This window comes from Cyprinus carpio, chromosome A5 (assembly GCF_018340385.1).
Source record: "Cyprinus carpio isolate SPL01 chromosome A5, ASM1834038v1, whole genome shotgun sequence".
Classification (NCBI taxonomy): domain Eukaryota; kingdom Metazoa; phylum Chordata; class Actinopteri; order Cypriniformes; family Cyprinidae; genus Cyprinus; species Cyprinus carpio.
In genome coordinates, this window is record NC_056576.1 from 16,673,476 (window position 1) to 16,691,220 (window position 17,745).

At 36.3% G+C, this 17,745-nt stretch overlaps 2 protein-coding genes across 4 annotated transcripts in view; one reads left to right on the forward strand and one right to left on the reverse strand.

Annotated features, from left to right (window-relative positions):
• Positions 1–737: 737 nt before the first annotated feature.
• LOC109098800 (syntaxin-binding protein 1-like) lies at positions 738–12,624 on the forward strand. Its single transcript, XM_042755531.1, has 19 exons — positions 738–933; positions 3,788–3,837; positions 4,165–4,246; positions 4,337–4,413; positions 5,017–5,095; positions 5,228–5,331; positions 7,556–7,704; positions 7,981–8,065; positions 8,229–8,362; positions 8,630–8,731; positions 9,239–9,299; positions 9,380–9,445; positions 9,534–9,614; positions 9,696–9,834; positions 10,082–10,191; positions 10,406–10,510; positions 10,594–10,679; positions 10,778–10,932; positions 11,445–12,624. Exons 1-19 carry the CDS (start codon positions 753–755, stop codon positions 11,552–11,554), a joined length of 1,956 nt encoding a protein of 651 aa, XP_042611465.1. The 5' UTR covers positions 738–752; the 3' UTR covers positions 11,555–12,624.
• A 1,742-nt stretch (positions 12,625–14,366) lies between these two features.
• LOC109053327 (whirlin-like) overlaps positions 14,367–17,745 on the reverse strand; it is a 55,751-nt gene continuing 52,372 nt past the window's right edge. For 2 of the 3 annotated variants that reach the window (XM_042755545.1, XM_042755540.1), the window contains 3 exons: positions 17,342–17,523; positions 17,088–17,204; positions 14,367–14,777 (listed from right to left, as the gene is read on the reverse strand). In XM_042755545.1, coding sequence (XP_042611479.1) covers positions 14,595–14,777; positions 17,088–17,204; positions 17,342–17,523 — 482 coding nt within the window. In that variant the 3' untranslated portion in view covers positions 14,367–14,594. The remainder of the gene's footprint in view (positions 14,778–17,087; positions 17,205–17,341; positions 17,524–17,745) is intronic. The other variant, XM_042755551.1, reaches the window with a different exon arrangement.

Here is a 17,745-nt window from a genome sequence, read left to right on the forward strand (position 1 = left end):
TTGCATTAAGTGAATGTGATGTGGTTAGAGCAGGTGACGTAACTGAAATTCCCAGTTATCAAGTCTATTGCTATGGTATTTTGTCCAATATCTTAAAGTCAATCACAAAATCTTTCGAAAGATTCAAAAGAATCGAATCACTTGGAAGAATCAAATAAGACATAACTTAAAAGGAAAGTGTCTAATGCAGTTGCCGACACAATCCAAACCATGTAAAATCCGATATAATTTAACTTAATCAAACAAAATAACAGTTTTTAATAAACTCTTTAATTTTACTGACTGATTTTTTATTATTATTATTGGCAGTGATCACTTTTGCTGAAGCATAGGAAAGATAAATGCAAAACAACCCCGATTTATGTTCTTTTCATGTATGAAATAATAAGCTAAAAACAATTTTTTAATAATTTTATAGGGATATTTAAAGACATTCATTTAGTGAAGCATTTCTCTGAAGCGGCCACTTGTATTGGGCAGACTAAAAAGACGATGTCGCCCTCTAGTGGTCTTCTGGTATTCTTACAGAAGCACAGCTACAGTAAGCAGTGTCACGTAATAATTGTGCAAAAACGTAAGTTTTAAAGGCATTAATTTTAAATCACTTGCTTTTATAGCAGTTCACTGTATGCAAAACCCAAAAACATGATTTAAAAAATTGCTTACATAACCAGTCAATGCAAATTAAAAATGATAGAAGCTGCTGGAAGGCTATGATTAATATGCACAAATGTGTGTGTAGTTTACAAGACATGGAGCATATGTCAACAGTGGAGCTGCGGAGGCGGGTGGTGGGATTAGGCATCGACGCACGCGCCACATCCCATTTACACCAGCTGTGCTCGAAGCACGCGCGCACTCTGAGTCCAGCAGGCAGAGAGACAACAGGAGACAGGATGGCATCTCTGGGGCTCAAGGCGATTGTCGGAGAAAGTAAGAAATGTTTCGTTAAAGTTGATTTAGGGCTAAATTATTGATGTATTTGAAAGTGAAATTGCAGCTATTTCTAATTCGTTGTATAATTTATATTTTGTACCAGTTTGTACATGTGTGTTATGTATTTTCATGGTGAGTGAAATGCTATTATACTTTTCACCAATAATATAATCCTCATACAGTGACACTGCTCTTCTTGAATCTTTTACATTTAACATTTTATTCTATTATATTGCACTATGCAAATGATTGATGTAGGCTAGCTAAAAGCACATTGGAGATACACAGTAATCTGTGTAGTCCTGTGGGATTAAGGATCTAGATATGAGGGGAGGTGCTGTTGTGCTGTTGGGTGGAAGCACAGAAAAGTGGGAAATCTATCTATACACCATCCCTTACAGACAGTTCTGACATGCCAGTGTCAAAAATCGACTTTTTTTGCAGCCCAGGTTATTTTCTGGCTCTATGCCACCGTAAGGTTTTCCAGTGTTCATAATGCACTATCGGATTCTTTCTTTCATAACATCCAGACTTCACACTTTTCACCATGTGCCCTGTGTCATTCTTTCTTGTTATTTTTGTTGCCATATATAGTGCTGGTGTTGATTAAATCCTAGAGATTCTGAGGAAAAACATCAAATATTAAGTGTGAATTTTTGTTATACTTGTACAAATGTGAAGATCAAGCACTTCATTTTCATCACTGCATCAGCATTAGGAAATATTGACACATTATAGCATAATAGGCCTATGTCAAAAATCCTGCTGGAGGGTAGTCTATACGTATTTTTGGACATATCGGTTTGTACTGTTAATCTGATTTTTAATCAATAGGTATAGTTTTTAGTCTGCAAGCATCTAAAAGCTTTCAATCCAGTTTCCACCCTTTAAATATTAATCACACATCTCACCAGCAACTTTTTAATAAACAGAAATTTTGCCAGACTGGATGTTGATTTGTTGTTCGGCATTTTCAGCAGCCTGTGAGGTTCATCACAAGTTTATTTTCATGCAACAACACCTCTGGGTGTTAGAACTGACAGATCCAGCGTCAAAAGCTGTGAAATGTGTTATATGACTGCAGGAAGCTGTTGTGTTTGGGATCTCGCCATTCAGTGGAGCTTTTAAAAGGGCAGTAAAAAATGATTCAGGTCCACTGTGCTCACATCCAGTGGTAGAGATATAAAGAGAGAAAGAGAGTGAGAAAAGGAAAAAAAAGGAGTGACAAAGAGCAGGAGAAAGAGACAGAGGAGGAGCAAAAATAGATAGGCTGGAGGTGTAAGAGGATTGAGAAGAGATTAGGCCTGCGATTGCTGCGTCTCTCTCAACACATACAATATATATATCATTTAAACAAATAAAGTGAATCATTTCCTTTTCTGCTGCCATAAAAGACCTGAACAGTTTTGATTTATTTTTTACTGTATGATTTCATACAGTTTTCTTAACACCAAAACACATTGGACAACTGACAAAAAGCATCCTTATATCATTCAACAATGTGATGCTAAGCAGCAAACCATAATGTTATAATAGTAAATTCAGCCCAACAGTTGTGTTAGTCCATACATGACCCAAAGCTGGGTTGAAACAACCTAGCATTTTTTAGAAGTGTTCTTTAGTGTCTGCAGAGGGTATGATGCTGTTTTAAACGTATTTTTTTAAAAAAGGAGAGAACTTCTACCTGATGCTTTTGGCAAATTCTGCATAGTTGTCTCATGCCTGGCTCACACTACAGGAGTTTTAAAATCTTAACTGATTGTGAAATCTGGTTGCAGCACACACACATATGGAGAATCTTCACAGATTTTCTTCACACACACTACAATATCTGAAATTCATGGCGCATCATCACACACTATAAGATTTTATGAAGATTATCATGCCAGAGGAAGCACCTCACTTGATCTCACGCAGCAGATCGTCATGGACATTTCAGCAAGTGCTACGTTTTCAACAGATAGCCGCTTTATTGCAAAACTTCCACAAGCAGTTTCTCCATCTCCTCTGCCCAACGGAACCCTACAGCAGCTTGTGTTGCGGTCGCGTATTGGCTGTTGTGAAAGTACTGACGTAATCATAGCCGACATCATCCCAATTTAAAATCCTAGATATCAAACATGCTATGATATAGGGCGGCCCCGATATTTTGAGAGCGGATCGAGAGGTGCAAGATTCGATCTGTGAACGCCTCACATTGCCAGATAATCTGCGCTGAACACAGGACCTGATCCAGGTCCTCGACACGAGTTTTTCTCTGATTCTTGGGAGAGGAAAATCGAGCATACATCGTCCTAAAACTCCTGTAGTGTGAGCCAGGCATCAGTAGACTGTGTGTGCGTGTAAAAGTCATTCATATTTAAAGTGAAATATTCTCTCAGATATATTTACAGTGTGGCAGATATGCTCCGATTATCAAACACCTGTATATTTCTTACTCAAACATTTTAAGTGACTATATATTTCTTTCTCAATATTTTTACTTTATATTGAGAATGAAATAGAGTAATTTAAGATCTTTGTCTGGATAACTGTCTCAGTCATTGGTATCATTATTTCAGATTAATTTTATAGCCTATATCTCGCTGTGTAGCAATATTACACAGTCACACTGGAAGGAACCAAGGTGCAAGTTTCTTTTCTTCTTTAATAAGGTCTTTTCTTGAATTTTTGTGATACTGGCAGCATTAACATTTTAGAAGTTTCCTGTAATCTTGATTTAAACTTTGACTCAGATTTGCTTTATCTGTTGCATGTAAAATATTGATATTTTCCCTGAACATTGTCTTTTTTATTTTTATTTTGCAGAAATCACTTTGTTTTTCATGTTTTTGTTTTTTTTGTACTACAGAGATTATGAATGATGTCATTAAGAAGTTGAAGAAGAGGGGAGAATGGAAGGTACACATCAATCTCACCGTCATTTCATCTAAAGAATATATCAATCATTATGAAAAAGATTATTGTTTGACGTGAAGTAATGTGCAGTATTTGTTTGTGCAATCAAAACACAATCTTTATTGAGTGTGTACAGTAAGATAAAAAAGAATCTTGAAATAAATTTAAAGATAAAATTAAAGATGACTCTGTTGTCATATTAGGCCTCCTTGCTTAAAAGTCCATCCTAACCCAGCATTAAATAGACCCTACAGCATCCAAACATGTTATGTTTGTCTTTGATTTGTTACGTGTTGTTCTACATATATCATGCATGCTGTTCTCCCTCAGGTTTTGGTGGTGGACAAGCTTAGCATGAGGATGATCTCATCATGCTGTAAAATGACAGACATTATGTCTGAGGGAATCACAAGTGAGTTTTACAGATACACATTCACTTAGCAGTATATATTTCTGTATATAGCCATTTGGCTCAAATGTACTTTTTTCCATTTTACTCCAGTTGTTGAGGATATAACCAAGCGGCGTGAGCCTCTTCCTACCATGGAAGCTATATATCTCATCACTCCATCTGATGAGGTATGGTGTCTCATTTATTTTTATATATAAATTTGAGCTTATATGGGAGTTTGTATCATATCCCAACATTCACAAGATGACAGTTACTGATTTACAACACAACAGTGAAATGTTATCAGTTGAAAAGCAATTTCAATAAAATCTTCAACAATCAGTCTTCTGTTAAAAATTTGGGCTCAGTAAGAAAGGAATTAATACTTTAGTTCAACTAGGACCCATTCATTTGATGAAGAGACAATATTGACATTCATAGTGTTACAAAAGATTTCTATTTCAAATAAATGTAGTTCTTTTGAACTTTCTATTTTATCAAAGAATCCTGAAAAAATTAATAGTAGAAAAATTTTTTTAAAATTTTTTAAAAGGAGGAATTTTTTTTTGGGAACAAATTAGGATTTTGTTATTGGACGCTGAAGACTGGAATAATGCAGCTAAAAATTGATTTTCATTCAATTTGCCGTCACAGAAATAAATTACATTTTAAAATATATTAAGTTCATTTAAATTGCAATAAAATTTCACAATATTAATGTTTTTACTTCATTTTTGAATAATAATATATGATAATATAATATGAATAAAAACACACAATGTTTTCAACAGTCCGTCGAGGGACTCATCAATGACTTCAGAGATCCCCGTAATCCAATATACAGAGGGGCACATGTGTTCTTCACAGACAGTGAGTGTGTTTTTTTTTAATTTTTTACATCAGCAACTCATTTCTACACATTTACTAGATATTTATCTAGTATATATATATATATATCTCACTCAATCTCTTTTTAATTTTTATTTTTTTATTTTATTTTAGCAATCCCAGACTCTTTGTTCAACTTGATAAGTAAATCCCGTGCCTCTAAAGTCATGAAGACACTGACTGAGATTAACATCGCCTTCCTGCCCTATGAATCACAGGTGAGTAGCCTCTGTATTAGACCCTGAGACTTCCTAGGACCCAAGAAAGAAGGGATGATGCTTAGGAAGATGTATGGAGATGTAGAGGGAAGTATGGTGAATGCATGAGCCCTGGTTGTATCATGCCGGAACATTCGAGAGCAGCTTTGGTCAGTCCGTCTCTATGCCTCCAATCCTCTGTTGTTGCCCTCTATAACTAATCCTGAGGAGTGGCTGAATCAGCCCTCCCTATCCCAACCCTAATCCTGCTCCCCACTGGTTAATACCCCATCAATGAGTCACCAGGCAGCCAATGAGAGCGAGCGTGAAATTTGGTTGGATGTCAGTAGGGTTATGTTCATGTGACAGATGGGGGAGTGTGTTGAGGCTAGTGTGTTAGGATAGGAATAGAGAGACACAGAACTATGGATTAAAGGTCAAGCTGAGGGAAGAAAAGAGGATAGTGCAGTTATTATGTAGCTGTAGATTAATCTTGAATACCATGTTTTTGGCCAAACATACAGAATGTACAACACACACATATACAGGGAGAGGGAAGGCAGGTGACGTGTCAGTGAGTTACTACTGTTGTGAAAGAGGATCATGGGAAACAGTAACAGCCATTAACATTCATCCTTGCTAAAGACTTTTAGCTGATTCTCATGGGCAGATGGACAGCAGTGAGATGTGAGTTGCCTGTGGCACTTTATAAAACACACTAACTTAAAACTAACTAACTTAAAACTGCTGTGAACCACCACTGCTTTCAGTAATACTTTAAAAAATAATATCACATGACTGACAACATCCTGTGTAGATCTGGTCATAAGGGCCGCTTATAGTTTTATTTCAGATTAATTTTAAGGAGAGGGATCCACTAAGGGGCCTCAGCAAACTTCCAAGGGGGATGCAAGATGGCTTAAATGTAGCAGGTATGTTAAATATATTACAATTATTTAAAATATGACAAAATAAGCATTCAAATAAGGTAAAACACTTAAAAATCTAGATTTAAACTGACATCATATTTCAGATTTTTAAATATTTTTCTTCAACAACTGCCTTTTTCAGTTAAGAATGAGGGTTCCCATGGTCTTGGAAAATTTTAAATGTGTAATTTCTAGACCTGGAAAAGTCATGTAAATAAAATCGTAAAGTAATAGGAATTTCTATAATGTGGATACATTTTTTCTAGTTATGTCAGGCTCTAAAATTTGCTATTTGTTAGTCAAAAATATATAATTATAATAATAATAGACCATTTTATCCTGTAACGACTGAAAAGCAAATTCATAAAGAGTGTGAACTCTGAAGAGCGTTCAATCTATGAAACTTCTAGAATTACAGAAATGATATTTTTTTTAGTTATTTTATATAAAATGAATTATTGATTCAACTATTTTTGGCACTCCTAGTTTCTGTTAATAAAAACGTAAGATGTTTTGTTGTTATAGCAGTAACACCAGATATATCTTCAAATACAGTCTTGGACACCCTTGGATTCACAAAGGTTGAGAAGCACTGATTTAAAGGGACAGAGCCTGTAACCTGAAGAACATATTTTTTACAGTTATGTGAAGCAGTTATTTGGACCAGTGGGATTATACTGTGGGCGGGGCCAATAGAAACCAAGCGAGTGAGAAAACGTTCAGTCATTTCTGTTGGAATTGGGGCTAGTCAGGCCAAAAACTAATCTGGAAGATTAAAAAGAAACAGTTAGTAGTCACCTTATCTCACCACACCTGGTTAGGACACACTATTAGTGTTCTACATCTCTATTATTGAGTCCATGTTTTAGCAAAAATACATTTTTAACCATGTTTTTAGAGAAAGACTCGGTCTGTGTTGGAATATGCCTACTTCCCTATTATATAGTAGGAGAAAAACAGTATGTGAGACAAGTATTGTCTGAAAACTGTAGGTGAAAGCTACCGGAATGACCTACTACTTACAGCAATATTCTGAAGTGCGTATCTGATGAACACTTTACTTCTGAACATGGGTAGTATGTATTTCATTCATACTGAATCTTAATATTTTTTAACAGTCACAATTATGCTTCTAAGCAAATATTGTACCTATTAGATAGTATGCGATTTCAGTGATGCAGCTCCTAAATGCATTTGCGCTGATAACCCCATATGAATCCATCTGAATCCCTTTGAACATCTGAGATATTGAGAATAAATGCACAAATTCGATGTCATAGTGAGACATTTATCTATTGCTGCTACTTTGTTCTCAGGTGTTCTCAATGGACAGACCAGATGCCTTCCAGGATTTCTACAGCCCGTTTAAAGCTGATGTAAAGAACCAGGTGTTGGAGCGTTTAGCCGAGCAAATAGCCACCTTGTGCGCCACACTGAAAGAGTACCCAGCTGTAAGATACAGAGGGTGAGAGAGGAAGAAGAAACACATGCATAAACGTCTTACCATTAAACTCACATCCTCATAAACACCATCTGCTGACACATATCTGTAATGTAACTCCAAGCATCATCAGCCATCTGCAAAGAAAATATATATATAAAACAAGCACACAACTGTTATTTAAAAAATCAGATATAACAGATTATAGTGATTTAAATCTAATCGATTTAATCTAGAATGAGCATTAAAGGTCAGTGGCGGTCCGCATCATGATGGATTATGTGTTGCTGTGTTTTGAAGAGAGTACAAAGACAATGCAGTCCTGGCCCAAATGCTTCAGGATAAACTGGACGGTTACAAAGCGGATGACCCCACTTTGGGAGAGGTGAGTTTTAAAGCTTGTAGCACAATATTTTGTCTCGGATGCTAAAAATAAACTGCTTCTGTCTGGCACAAGTGACCTTAATTTCTCACTGTCCAACTTTAATTCCTTCCTCTACTGTTTTGTGCTCCATCTTGATCTCTTTCTTTTTTCCCTCTCTTTACAGGGACCTGATAAAGCACGTTCGCAGCTATTGATTCTGGATCGAGGTTTTGACCCTGTCTCTCCACTTCTACACGAGCTCACATTTCAGGCCATGGCATATGACCTGCTGCCCATTGAGAATGATGTCTACAAGTAATAACTCCAACAGTTTGTAATTCATCTATATACTGTTCTGAGGTCCCTCAGATCATTTTAACTGACTTTCGGTCAAGTCCAAGTGTTTTAACTTTCATGATGTTAATATCGCCATCCATCATTGCACTGTATACAATGCTGATGCTGATTTACTTATGGTGATGGTGCATATGTGTGTGTGTGTGTGTGTGTGTGTGTGTGTGTGTGTGTGTGTGTGTGTGTGTGTGTGTGTGTGTGTGTGTGTGCATGTGTGTTTGTGTGTATGTGTGTGCGTGGAATGGGTGACACTCGTATGAAAGAGGTGCTGTTGGATGAAGATGATGACCTGTGGATGACTCTGAGACATAAACACATAGCAGAGGTGTCCACGTAAGTCTGTTCATTCCTACACAGGTTTACTAACATTCAAAAGATTTATAAAAGTCTTTCTCACCAAGGTTGCATTTATTTGATCACAAATACAGTATACACAGTAACACAGTGAAACATTTTTACAATTTCAAACAAATGTTTCCTATTTTCATGTATTTTAAGATATCATTTATTGCTGTGATGGCAAAGCCCAGTTTTCAGCAATCATTACTCCAGACTTCAGTGTCACATGATCCTTCAGAAATCATTCTAATATACAATATGAAACTGAAACCAGTTGAGTTGCTCAAGTTTAAAATAAGTAGCATTTATTTGAAATGGAAATCTTTTGAAACATTATAAATGTATTTACTGTTACTTATATATAAACGTTATACTGTGTAATAAACAATAACATAAAATTCATTCATTTTTAAAGAATACATTTTTGAACAATTATAACTAACATAAGCCAGAATTAATAATAATAATAATGTATTAAATATAATAGTTTGTCTCTTTTAGGGCTGTGACTAAATCGCTTAAGGACTTCTCTGCAAGCAAAAAGATGAACACAGGAGAGAAGGTGTGTTATTCATCACTGAGCAAACATTAACTGCAATTTCTTGATTGTTGCTGATAACTGACTGTTTTTGCATCTTCCAGACCACCATGAAAGAGCTCGCCCAAATGCTTAAAAAGATGCCACAGTACCAGAAAGAGTTAAGCAAGGTGCTGAGATCATTTTCTTGTTTTATATCAACTGATTCAAGGGGATAATTAGGTCAACATTGCTGATAGAAGTTTTGTAATCTTGCAGTATTCAACTCATCTGCACTTAGCAGAAGACTGTATGAAGCATTACCAGGGTACAGTGGACAAACTGTGCCGTGTCGAACAGGTACAGTATATCTTTGTTTGGCCTGTTTGCTCAAAGCATCATATTAATTAATGTTAATAGTGTCTGTGTGCTCCATCTTAGGATCTAGCTATGGGCACAGATGCAGAGGGTGAGAAGATCAAAGATCCCATGAGAGCCATCGTACCCGTCCTACTGGATGCCAACATTACCATCATGGACAAAATCCGTATCATCCTGCTCTATATCTTTCTCAAGAATGGTGAGAGAGCTTCAAAATGGCCAATGCTTTGTATTTTCTATCTGTTTTGCTGTGTGTGGGTGAGATGGGGGTGGTACGTTTGACACTGTGTGTACAGTTTGTACACACAGCCATTACTAATATCACACAACAGTGAGCAAAACTGTCATAATGCTGGGATGCAAGGAATTAGAGCCAGTTCAAACTCTATAATTATGCGTGGAATTATGTATAATTATCCCTGGCTGACTGTGTGTTTGTCTCATAGGTGTGTCAGAGGAGAATCTCTGTAAGCTGCTCCAGCATGCTCAGATCCCTCCAGAGGACAGTGACATCATCTCTAATATGGCCCATATGGGGGTTCCCATCATTTCAGAGGTCAGCTGATCCTCACAAACATGTTCAACCAAAAATGTCAAAATTCTGTCATCATTTACTGTTTCTAATATGGCCTTTAATTGGTTTTTCTTTTTTTTTTTTGTTTAGTGTCTATTTTATTTTTTTTATGTAGATGTATAAATTTTTATTTTTTAATTTTGCAGAATTTATGTGTTAGTTTTATTTGCATACCTCTTTAAATATGTATCCACAGCAAGTAACCACACGTAAAGGGAAGAAACCTGACCGTAAGGAAAGAATCAGTGAGCAAACGTACCAGCTCTCCCGATGGACTCCTTTGGTCAAAGACATCATGGAGGTGAGCTGAACCAACAGGACTTGCCTCACTTTGGATATGTCAACATTCTTTTACTTGAATTTCTCTTAATTATATTATGATAGGACGCCATTGAAGACAAACTCGACCCAAAACAGTACCCTTACATCTCCACACGCACAGCATCCTCAAAGACAACCACGGCTACCAGGTTGGATTACCTGCACAAACACATGAATTCAGTACAAATAATCTTCTCATTAATCTAGTGAAATATCTAGTGATAATAGCACTGCTGGCCATTTTCAGTGCACGTTATGGGAACTGGCATAAGAACAAGAGTCCAGGAGAGATCCGTAATGGCCCACGCATCATTGTCTTCATCATTGGGGGTGTGACCTACAGCGAAATGCGCTGCGTCTATGAGGTCACGCAGGCCAACGGCAAATGGGAAGCTCTCATCGGTAGGTTGCAGTGCTCAAGGGCCCTTTCTGACACCTCGAAACTATCAATGACTCACCGTTTCAGAAATAACCATTACAACAGACAGAACTACACGCTTCTGCCTTTCTTTTTATAGCTGTGCCTTTAAAAATTCCAAGCGATATATTAATTAGACTTCTTTGTATTATGCACTACCATTCAAAAGTTTGGGGTCATTAAGTTTTATTTACAGCCTTGGTGAGCATAAAAGTCTTCTTTCAAAAACATAAAAAATCTTACCAACCCCAAACATTTGAATAGTAGTGTATATTTTTTGCTGACCTAATATAACAGTTATTGAGCATCAAAAGCATTCTGCTGTGGAATACAGTGGTTATTGTTGTAAATGATGTAATTTGCCTTGACAGTGAATATAAGCAGTAAGTGACAGAAAAGATGTTTACTGGTCACTTTATAACTGTTATTAGTAACAGACCCCTGCAATGTGGTTTTAATTAGTGTTTTCTGACCATGTTTCTGACCTCCCTCACAGGCTCCACCCACACCATCACTCCCATTAAATACCTAAAGCATCTCCAGCACCAAGACTTTCTGGACCCCAATGCAGCCCCCGAGGACCAGCTTCCTGCAGAAGATGAGTGATGAAAGACATGAAAAAGGTCAGACCTTTTTAATTGCAAATTGATTAAATTGACATTTTAAAAAAAAAAGGCGTTTTAATGCTTTAATATAAAAAAATCTACTGACCTTTTTATCATCATATATAACACATTTAATAAAGAGACGTGTAGATATTTTCATTCACTGTAACATCAATCAAATTTGTCTCACTTTCTCCTTTGATTGCCCTGCCTCACTATTCTGATGTCATCAATGACATGATCCAACTAGACGACTGTTAAAACAGAATCTTTCTGCTATCACACACCCATACAAAGTTTCCTCAGCTAATTTTAGGCAGTCTGTCTCCCTTCAGCACTTCCCTTCTCAGCAATAGGCTATAGTGAAGTGTATTATTACTATTACATATATAACCTCTGTTACATTCAGTATCAATATTAGCCTCAGATTATACACAAAAGATCATTAACAAAAAACAAGGAATTATTTAGTTGTCAGTGTCATTCAGCATTGTTGGTAATATGGAACCAATTGACTTGAGTGTAATTCATACTGTAGATAAATAAAACAAAAATAGCAGATTATTTGAATACTCTCAATGTCTAGCATAGCAGAACAAAAGAAACTCCAGTTTCCTCTTCTGTAAAGTTATTTTGAATTCAATCAGTAGTTTGGCCTGCTATGCAGCGTCTGCCAAGCATGATTGTGTCTGTTGTGTGCTAATGTCACTACTGGACATCCCTTTGTGAATATCAGCTGCTTTGTGTTGTTTTAATCCTGTGGTTTGGAAATAAGAGTTAGTCTTTTATATAGACTTTGTTAATATAGTAAAGCCTCATTTGTTGACTTTCTATTTTTGTTTTACATCTTCAGCACTGAATGACCGTTCCCTTGTGTAGTAATGTGGTATGATTGCTTCTTATGTTGTAATCTTTTATTTATTTACACTAAGAACACAATTTCATGCAGTGTAAATATACAATCTATATGCCATATTTAAATATATGTAACATGTTATCATATCAGAGGTTATGAAGTGCAAACTATTGTCTTGTGCATATAGTAAAATAAACTGGCTTCTGTTAAACATCTTGTGATTATGACATTTGAGAGTTTTCATGCCATGTACATCACGCATTATGGTATTTCTCATAACATGATAGAAAATATATAGATTAGTTATATTTCAGTTCAGTTATATTATTCATTTGGTTTTGAGGGAGATGCATTTGAATATTTAGAAACATGTATAACAGGTGAATATGATGATATAAGAATAAAATAAAAAATAAAAACTTTCAAATCGGAAGAAAAAAATCAACTCTACCTTAACTCAGTCTCGTCGTCATTTTACTATTAAAGTAAAGACATTTTCAAACTGTTCAAATGGAATAACGTTCAAAATAAATACAATATATGACAAGACAAGACTTTGAATGGTGTGACATTATTGCAAAAAGAGCCAAATTAATTGCAAAAAGTTGAACAAAAATATATGGTAAAATAGGTGGAAATAATATATTTAACAGGTATAATACAGTTAATTTAAATATAGCACTGCCTTGTAAGCACCGCAAACCTCAGATATTAAAACAATATTCTTCATTTGAACACATGAGGGCACCAAAACACTACTTCATCAGAGAAAAGAGTCAGATGAACACATTTTGGGCTGATAAACAGTATGATTTTACCAAGAAAATAAAAATATCAATAAATTACAGACATTTAGTTCAGTCTTTAAATATTTATTTAAGTCTCTTTTCCAGTTTGGCATAAATCATAAATATTTCAGGCATAATATTGATACCCTCGGATTGTGCGCTGTCTTTATAAGGTGTTGCTCTGCAATCAGCCTACAATAATTTAGTTCCTGTAAAGTTACAATATTATGTGTTTTACATTGCAAAGTACAACAAAGGACAAGCAACAAATAAACAAAAATTATTTATAAAATTAAAGACAAACTATCTGCATAATGGTATGTGGTGGAAGAATAAAACATCTGAAGGGAACAGAACATCCTTCGGGGTTGAAAAACTTATATGTGTATGTATGTTATTATTCGAAGTGGTGATGTTTAGTTTCATATTTAAGGGTTTTAAGCTTTTTGATATAGTCATTGAAAACATTGTATCAACAGTATGTGCAAAAAAATGTATATTACATAAATAAAATATATACAGCTTTACATTATTTTACCTATGTACAATAACTCTCTCTGTATGTTGCATAATCAGGAGCCATGCATTTACAGCACATATAACTGAAACACTGCACATCTGATCTCTTAAATAAAATACTGCTATACACTTCTTCATTATACCTCTCTATTACCTGTCTTTGAAGTATGTACAGATATAAGATAAAAAAAAAAAAACAGGCTGATTTTTGTATGTACAGTATGTGTGTGTGTGTGTGTGAGAGAGAGAGAGAGAGAAATCAAATAAATGCTGTTCATTCATCAAAGAAAATATTTAGCAGCACAACTGTTTTCAACATTGATGATAATAAGAAATAATATGAAAATGTTTTCTTGAGCACCAAATCAGCATATTAGAATGATTTCTAAAAAATCATTTGACAATAAAGACTCAATAAAGAGTAATGGCTGTATGGAGTAAAAAAACATAAAGACTTTAAATGTGTGTGTGTGTGTGTGTGTGTGTGTGTGTGGTGTGTGTGTGTGTGTGTGTGTGTGGTGTGTGTGTGTTAATGTGTAGTGTGTGTGTGTGTGGTAATGGCTGTATGGAGTAAAAAAAACATACAGACCCCAAACTTTAATGGTAGTGGTAATGTGTGTGTGTGTGTGTGTGCGTATACTTGGCTCTGCAGATCATCCACTGGAACATACCAGGAATGTGTTCAGTGAACGTGTGTGGCAGCTGCTCGTTGTTATAGCGAGAACACAGACGTAAGGTGGGTGTGTTGCAGCTTTTGAACTCTAAGCTAACTGTGACTCAGATATGACAAGCATGACTCATTCAGCCCCTTGTGTGGACTTGACATAAAGTGCAACGTCTTTGCAGTGGCAACTAGTGAAACTCTCAAGGGACGACTTCTACAGAGCAGAGTTGAACTCGGCAATCAAAAAGTCAACATAGTCTTTGTCTTTAGTCTTAAAGGCCTCTGCAATGACCCGAGTCGCGTCCCGGTGCTCCATGCCGTGAAGTGACACGCCGTTCACCTCCAGAATCACCTGACCCACCCGTAACTGTCCGGAGATATGCACAGAGCCCCCCTTCTGGGAGGCAAAAAGAGAAAGAGAGAAATAAGCAAAGGAAGTACTGCAGCTGTCTCAAACTTTCCGAAAAAGAGATCATCTATAAAAAGCGTGAGAGATGAGACAAGTGGGAAATGGGGGAGAAAATGACCGCTCGCTCTCTCAGATATGGCACTTCATTCTGAGAGGTTATTAGCTGAACTCCTGTCAAAGTATGGAGATAAAGTGCCTGAGGACAGGTAGAAAGAGATAACCAAGATGAGCGTTCTGGTTGTCATGTTTTGTTGAGCTGGAGGGAAGCCAGTCTAATAGTGCTGCTATTAGGCCAACAAACTCCTCTCCGGTCCACAATCAGGTTACCCCATGAAAGTGCGACTGTCATACAATCCTGCTGGAGTCTGATCTAATTTGTCAACATTTATTACAATTGAACTCTCAACATGACACCCGAGCTGTACATGTCTCATAAAGACTGAATAGTGAATGCTCACATAATGAACATTTGATTAAAAACCAAAGTGGATCTTAAGAAGTCTGGAAGTGCGGTAGCTATGGTTACGAATTATGGATGTGCTGTTTGTGTGGTTATTTTGTTTAAGTTTGGGTTAAATTGATTGTGATGTTGGATGTGGTCTGAGATCTCACTCTAACTTCACATACTGTGTGATGCTTTAAAAATACTGCTTTAAAAAAACCATAAACTATAGCCATTATGTCTGGTTTAGCTTTGAAATATGATCCACAGCACATTCTTTTTTAAAACAAACAATTCACTCTAGGAATGTGGCATTTTACTAAATGGAGAAATATTAGTATTACCCTGGTATAAGGTATCAAGGACAATCAAGCACAAGCCTATTTACTATTCATTAGCTTAAAGCTAGAAAATAAATCTGTTTTTCTAATAATTTTTCCTTCCTATGAAGGTCAGCATTTTCAGGAAAATCAAAAAAGCAGAGGAATAATATGATGGTATGAAACAGCACTATAAAAAGCTTTTCTCTTCACAGTTGCTGTTTCTAATAGACCAACAGATTCTGGTATGCTCAGGTCCTGCTGGGAAGTTCATTTTTAGGAATTGAAAGTGGCAATTTCGGCTTCAGGTGCAGTCATATCACTTTGTTTGGAGCAAGATACCAATGTACCTTACCCCAAAATACTGCAATAAATAAAAGTTGTGTTTTTTCTTTTTATATATATTTTAATTCATTTATGAAGTTGCCGTAAACTTAATCATTATATATTGCATCATAATTGCACAATACCATTGCTTTTTTACATGCAACTTAGCTAGTTTTATTGCAAATTAAATAATATATAACATTTCCTACATTTTGCAATTTCATAATATATAATATTTTTTAATTTTTGTTGTTTCCACAAACAAATATATGGTATATTTGTTTGTGGAAATTGTACCCCATTTCTCACTCACTCACTCAATTGTGGTGGCATTCATGTGCATTCAACTTATAAATATGAATTTAATTTAATTATGAAACATGTCCAGATGGGTCTGTGACAGGCTTTGTTCCTCCTGTGACCTTTCCAATGGTGAGATTTACAAATCCTGGTTCTGTAAATTGACAGTCTATGCAAATTTCAAGGATCCTCTACCAATCAACAAAGAATACAAATACAGCAACACCGCTACAGCACTTTGTCTTTGGTCAGCAGTATCAGACATCTCTTTAAGCGCTATTACCCTAAAGCTATAGTCATATCACTAGCTGCTTTATCCCAATGTGTTTTAAATATGCAAGCAAACATATTTCCGTGCAAAGCCACTTTGCGCTAAAGGGAAAATCTCTGACCTTCTTGCTGAGTGAACACAACAATGAGAGAAGCAAGCACACAGACACATGCACATAAACTGGTCCTGAATATGCTAATGTGCTGCATTAGCTAACAGATGCTGGGCTAAATGTCATAAAAGAAATGAGGAAAACAAACGGGCTCATTTATATTTAAAACTTCCTGTAAAGTTATGACTAAAGATAAATCTAATCTTAATACTGTTAGATACTCAGATAAGGGGTCTATCTAATGGCGAAAGTATTAACCATGTAAATAAACATACCGTATAGCCCTGCTCCAAAACCTAATGAGCTGCCTAGCTTTTCAATTTCTTTCTTTTTTTTGGAAGCTCATAGGTGACTGATCAAAATAATGCATCACGGCTGAAGAGAAGCATTTGTTTAAAAAAAATCTTATTGACGCTAATGGTAGTGTATTTATTTATACAATATTTTAAATGAGCTTGCTGATGCACATTTCTCAGCTGTAACTTTGAACTTTAACCTATGTCTAGACCAGAGCGTTCTGACCCACCTGTATGGTCGCAATGCGTGGTAGAGGCTGTCTGGTGTTGGCACCCCCTTCTACAGCAATACCCAGTGTACTGGCACATTTGGGCACCCGTACAAGTGTAGGCTCCATCATTCCCATCTAAAACAATGACAAACAGGGATGCCACTTTAGACGTCACACCTCATACATACTACTGTATAATGGTTATTTATATGATGAAATGACACTAACTCATATTTAAAAAAACAGAAGAGAACTCGTCGCTGCTCTCTCACCTGTTTTGCGGAGGTCTGTGCGAGTCCTTCCGCTCTGCGTGTGCCACCTGTGACCTGGAGGAATGGAGCTTTACCTGGTCGAGGGCTGCTGTCCTTACTCAACCCCCCAGCCTCTGCGATATCCACTCCACTGTCCTCACTCAGAGTCTGTCCGCTGTCTGACAGCTGGGACAGCGTGGCTCCTGGGAATACAGACAAATGAGCACACAAAGCCATAAATAACCACACAATTTAGCTTTCACAGATTAGAGATCTGCATTCAGAATTTATGTGGACCTCACATAAACTATGTGAATTGGACTGCATGTACAATTTGTAAAAAGGTATCCTGCCATCTGAGAAAATTAAAGCCTTGAGTACCTATTTTATCTTAAACCACTCTTTTTAATGTGTTTTCAATAGGG